Here is a 6,000-nt window from a genome sequence, read left to right on the forward strand (position 1 = left end):
AGCAGACAAATCCAAGAAACTCTTATCTCCAATTAACTAGCAAAGAGCTGGAAGTGGAGGTATGGTTGAAATGGTAGAGCACCAGCTTTGAGTGAAAAGCCAAACAAGAGAGAGTGAAAGGCTTTGAGTTCAAGTACCAACACACACACACATACACACACACACACACACACACACACACACACACACACACACACACACAGACTGCTAAAAAAATAACCAGAGGGCTGAGAATGTGGCTTAGTGGTAGAGTGCTTGCCTAGCATGCATGAAGCCCTGGGTTTGATTCCTCAGCATCACATAAACAGAAAAGGCTGGAAATGGTATTGTGGCTCAAGTGGCAGAGCGCTAGCTTTGAGCACAAGAAGCCAGGGACAGTGCCCAGGCCCTGAGTTGAAGCCCTAGGACTGGTAAAAATAATAATAATAATAATAACCAGAGCAAAAAGGACTAGAGGCATGGCTCAAGTGGTAGAGGGCCTGCTTAGTAATCATGAGGGCTATGAGTTCAAACCTCTGAACTACCAAAAAATTAAAAAGAGGCACACAGAAAGGACCGCATATAGTTCTTCTCAGACCCCTACACCTGTAAATGTACCCAGCACTCTTGGGTTCATACATCCAGAATCAAACCTTTATCTCTTCCATTTCAATCTCAGCTTTCAGATTCACCTACACCTGAGAAATTCCGTAATTGAGCACTTGACTGAAAGAGATTTTTCAAGAGACAGAAGACAGCATAAGAAGGTCACCCCGGTGGTTTGATGACAACTTTGGTCTTCCTAACATTTCTGACACTCATCATTTTCCTCGGGTGTTAACAAACTCAGCTGTGGGGTAATGGTTCACCCTTTCCCTTGACAGATGTTTGCCATTTTCTGCTTACTGAGGTAGAAGACAGTATTCTTCATTTGGCTCTGGTCAATGTCGTTAGGTCTGAATCTTCCCCCCAGCTCCAAAATGTCTAAACTGCGGGGTTTCTTCCTCTTACTTTTTCTTCCTTCTGTCCATATGACATCCAATTCCTTTTTGGACTGGGCAGAGAATTATGCATGGCAGGTCAATCAGAGCAACTGCTGGATTTGTGGCTTGTTGCCCATGTCAAGCACATCTGGTTTGCCCTGGTGGGTGTCCCCAATCCAGGGGACTGACTGGGCCCGCCTACAGAAGTTCATTGATGAGGCCAAAACCAATATCCAAGTTCTAAGCAGTGTAACTAGATACAATGTGTCAGAATGGCCCATTGCTGGAACTCTGCAACAGCCAGGCCATAATAAATCCTTTACCTTGTCCGCCACCATTAAGGAAGCTTTACAGTACATGCCTTCCCAGATGTCAGGAAGTAAGGCATCAGCACAAATACTGACCAGAACAGACCCAAACCAAAGGAGCCATCGGTATTTTGAGGGGTATTACCAGATTTGGGATGAGTTTATATGGTTGACTCCCGTTATTGGTAAATTAAGTCAAAAGGCTCCGCTGTGCTGGGAACAGCGCAATCACACCCTTGATCACTGGGAGAACTCCACTAAGAAAGTGGGGTTGATCCCCGAGTCAAACTGTGAAAGAATCATTGTCCTCCAGGCCACCGACTGGTTTGCCTCCAATTGGACGGTGAGACACGGCCGCCCCTTCGCGGTCCGCTGGGCAGCCCCTAATGGTACTAAATGGCTGTGTGGAGACAATATGTGGCCATGGTTGCCCCCAGGTTGGCTAGGCCGCTGCACCATTGGCTTTCCTTGGGTCCAGGGACGCTGGGTGCGAACCTTAGAAAACCCTGCTAACCTGCCGAACTTGAAGCAGAGGTGGACCCGCTCTGTCTTTAAGTGGTATGACCACTTGGCGGGCATTATTCCCACTGTGGGGCTGGAGGATGTCATGTGGCATATAGAAACCCTGACCAAGTTTACTCAAAAAGCCTTGAATGACACAGCCCAAGGGATCTCTCTGCTCAACTCGGAAGTGAAGATGTTGAGGCAGGCGGTCCTCCAAAACCGTATGGCCTTGGACATTCTCACCGCCGCTCAGGGCGGCACCTGCGCCATCATCAAAACGGAATGCTGCGTCTACATCCCCGACTACTCAGCCAACGTCTCCCAAGCCCTCCATGACCTTTCCTCCCAAATCAACTCCATGTCAGACTCCTCCTGGAGTCTGAACGATCTTCTAAAGTCGTGGGGTTTCGACGGTTCATGGTGGAAGAAGTTGCTGTTCGGCCTGGCAGTATTTGTCTGTGGAGGGATAGTACTTTTCTGTGCACTAAACTTCATCTGTGGGACCTGTTGTTCGCTAATGTCTCGAATGGCTTCCTTTCCATTGAGGTGGCAAGGGTCGTACTGTGCGTCCCCTGAGCGTGGCAAGGCCCAAGCTGAGCTCCCCAATTCATCCTTTGATCTGCCAGTGTACCCCTCCCAGTCCTTCAGGCAAGATCAGGGCCCAATGCCAGCTTGAAGAAGCTAGAAGAAGATGGGCCTTTGTCCCTCAGCGTCCCTTCAGACGAGAGATGACAATAATGTGGAGAGAAAATAAGGCAGGTTAGACTAAGGAACTTGAGGCATGGGACTCAGAAGCCCATAATTAAAAAATAAGCCCTGGGTTATATAGCACAGTGTGGTTGGGAGCTCATACTCTTTTTTTCCACCTCTCAGTCTTAGCTGAAAGATATACTTGAAATGGATTGTTGTATTTTGTGATCTGAATAAATATATCATGTTTTAAAATTTTAAAAATGCTTGTCTTTAGAAAATGCCCTGGTAAAGTCTCTTCTTTTGATACAAGAAACGTTCATTAAAATGAACTATGCAACTTGTGGGCAGGGACAGGAGGGGAACTCAAGTGAAGGAAGGGGTGACACTAGCCAAAAAGGAAGGTGCTCATGCCAAGCACCGATGGCTACGCAGAAGACTGAGATTTGAGGATCAAGGTTCAAAGCCAGCCCCAGCAGGAAAGTCCATGAGACTCTTATTTGCAATTAAACACCAGAAAACCAGAAGTGGGGCTATGGCTCAAAGTGGTAGAGTGCTAGCGTTGAGCAGAAAAGGTCAGGGACAGTGCCCAGGCCCTTCAAACCCCGTGACCAAAGAGAGAGAGAGAGAGAGAAAGAAAGAGAGAGAGAGGAGAGAGGAAGAGAGAGAAGGAGGGAGGGAGAGAAAGAGAAATGTACTCATTACCTCAATTATGAAATGGCAACCCCTCTTTACAACAATAATAATAACAATTTAAAAAATAGCTGAACACTGCTGGCTTAGACCTATAAGTCTACTGAGGAGGCTGAGATGTGAGGATACTAGTGGTGGAGCACTAGCCTTGAACAAAAGAAGCTTAGGCACAGCATCTAGGCCCCAAGTTCAAGCCCCAGAACACACACACACACACACACACACACACACACACACACACACACAATTAAAATATGTATATAATTTACAAGCAAATAAATAAAATAAATAAATAAGAAGTTACCAAAGAAAAAAACAGACATCTGTGTCCCAAGGTCCCCTAGTTACTCAACCTATCAGACACAATGTCTCCAGGCCGGAATGATAACATCTAAAGACTGCAGCAGCAATGTCTGGGGATGGAACTAGACACCAGGAACAAAGTACAGCACTTATCCTAAGGAATGTAACTCTTCCTGTTGCTTTATCCATAAAAATCCATCCCCCCTTGCCCCCCGCCCTGATGGAGAAGCCACTGAGCGTCTCGAACTCTGCCACATGCACATCTTGGCCATGTCATCCATCTTGGGTCTTTCGATTTGCTAAATGAATCACTGTCAGTCTCTCACCGCATGTCTCAACCTGAAATTCTTTCTTCTGTGTCACCTGAGACCTTGCAGGCCCATTCCCCCTGGGGACCTCCGCAGACCCACGGGGCCACGGGGCCTCGACCACAATGATAGGATAGGATTTGTAATTTTCCTACAGCCATCTCCATTCTTGGCATTTTGTAACACTGAACCTCCATTCCCCATGCATACTTTCTCCTTTTAGTCATTCCTGAATCAGGCTGTTTGGATTTTTGTTGTTGTTGAGTTTTGGACATTATAAAATCTGGGTATTGCTCCCTTATCAGAGACATAATTTGGATTGTGCTCTGTGTGTGTGTGTGTGTGTGTGTGTGTGTGTCTGTGCTTGCTCTGTGTGTGTATGTGTGTGTGTGTCTGTCTGTCAGTGCTGGGGCTTGAACTCAAGGCCTAGGTGCTACCCCTGAGCTTCATTGCTCAAGGCTGGAGCTCTACCACCTGAGCCACAGCTCCACTTGCAGCTTTTTGGTGGTTATTAGACATAAGACTCTTATGGACCCTCCCGTTCTGACGGGCTCAGCCCTTAGTCTCCCGAGTAGCTATGATGACAGGCATAAGCTACTGGCACCCAGTCATTGTTTGGATCCTGTTTGTGTATGTGTAGGCATGTTTTTTCAAAACTTTTCACCAAGTACAATTTATGTCTTTTTTTTTTTTTCATTTGTTGTCTGTGCTCTGGGACACCCCACAAGAAATCAATGTCGGGTTCCACATGGAACAACAATGGACAAGACAATGGACAGGGAGACTGAGACACAGGGCTTTGGTAAGAGCAATGTCCCAGATGCCAGGGTAGCCGCACTCAGCCAGGAACGCAGGGAGTGGGGGAGGAGGAATGCGAGGGGGGGGGGAGGAGGAATGCGAGGGGGGGGATATACTGGCCCTGCCACATGTTGCTGGGATAGTGGCATATGCTCATCTCTAGAAGTCCAAGTTTGTACTTGTGACCCTGGCCCCCAAGCTCAGTACAGAGCAGGCATCTCCTGCCTTCCTTCTTACATTGGGTGCGGCTGGGGCTCACTGGCTGGACCCACCACAGCTGGGAAAGACTTATGATGGGGAATAACCTTGTGTCAACATCATCCTGCATGTGACGCTTTCAGACAAATTCCCAGAAATGGCCAGGTGCCAATGTTGCCCATCTGTAGTCCTAGCTACTCAGGAGGCTGAGGTCTGAGGATACAGGTTTGAACCTAGCTTGGGCAGAAGTCTGTGTGTGTGTGTGTGTGTGTGTGTGTGTGTGTGTGTGTGTGTGTGTGTGTGTGTACCAGTCCTGGGGCTTGAACCCTGGGCCTGGGTGCTGTCCCTGGGCTTTTTCATTCAAGGCTAACTCTCTACCACTTGAGCCACTGCTCTGTTTCTGGCTCTTTGGTGGTTAATTGGAGAGAGGAATCAGATGGATCATTCCCCTAGGCAGCTGTCCATCTGTGCCTGCTGTCTCCCAGTGTCCCAGTACCCAAGACATTGCCAAATCCAGTGTCAGTGTGGTGCAGGTTCCTTTCTCCAGCAGGGTGCTAGGGGAAGGAGGGTCCTTTACCACCTGTGAGCCTGACCAAGGTTTTCCCATCATCCTCGGGGGCAACATGCAAATGAGCAGGGTGGAGATGCAAATGAGCAGGGCAAAGATGAAGGGAAACTGAGTAGACCTTTAATCAGGACCCTCAGGGAAGGATTGATGATGAGCACTAGAAAACAAGTAGGATGCCAGCGCCTCACGACTCTCCTCCAGGAGAGGGTGAGGCTCAGCAGCCCCAAACTTCTCCAATGAAGAACCAGCCTGTGTTCAGGGAGGACCCGGGCAGTGGAGGGTGATGTCCACTCAGTTCTCAGCTCCTTCCAATGCTTCCCAGGAGCAAGGCCACGTCTAGGCTGGAGGCTTCATTCCTGTCAGGAACCCCCCCACCCCAGACCCCAGAGTGAACCTGTTCCCCCCCCAAGTCCCTGCACACACCTGCCCAAATGTTCTCTGTCTCCATGCCCCCCCCCTCCCACAGGGAGGTGTTTCAGATGGTAGACTCTTCATCTTCCCTTGGGGTCCCTGTCATGGATTGCTGGGGACCAGGATGAGTGGTGGCCACAGGGACCACAGAGAGTCTGGAAGTCCTGAGGGGGCTCGTGGAGGCCTCTGAGGAGCCCGAGTCCATCATGGACTGTCCCAAAGTTTCAGTCGAGAGAGCGGCAGGCAGAGGGCCCCTG

The 6,000-nt window shown here is 48.9% G+C and overlaps 1 protein-coding gene across 1 annotated transcript; it reads left to right on the plus strand.

Moving 5' to 3' along the window:
- The first annotated feature begins 582 nt into the window (after positions 1 to 582).
- LOC125362103 (endogenous retrovirus group PABLB member 1 Env polyprotein-like) lies at positions 583 to 2,685 on the plus strand. Its single transcript, XM_048360764.1, has one exon. It carries the CDS (start codon positions 924 to 926, stop codon positions 2,448 to 2,450), a length of 1,527 nt encoding a protein of 508 aa, XP_048216721.1. The 5' UTR covers positions 583 to 923; the 3' UTR covers positions 2,451 to 2,685.
- Positions 2,686 to 6,000: the final 3,315 nt, after the last annotated feature.

Source organism: Perognathus longimembris, chromosome 13 (assembly GCF_023159225.1).
Source record: "Perognathus longimembris pacificus isolate PPM17 chromosome 13, ASM2315922v1, whole genome shotgun sequence".
In the NCBI taxonomy this organism is placed as follows: Eukaryota; Metazoa; Chordata; class Mammalia; order Rodentia; family Heteromyidae; genus Perognathus; species Perognathus longimembris.

Bases quoted from the DNA above. Each gene is read 5' to 3' on its own strand.
- LOC125362103 (XM_048360764.1), top strand. From the start codon at position 924: ATGTCGTTAGGTCTGAATCTTCCCCCCAGCTCCAAAATGTCTAAACTG.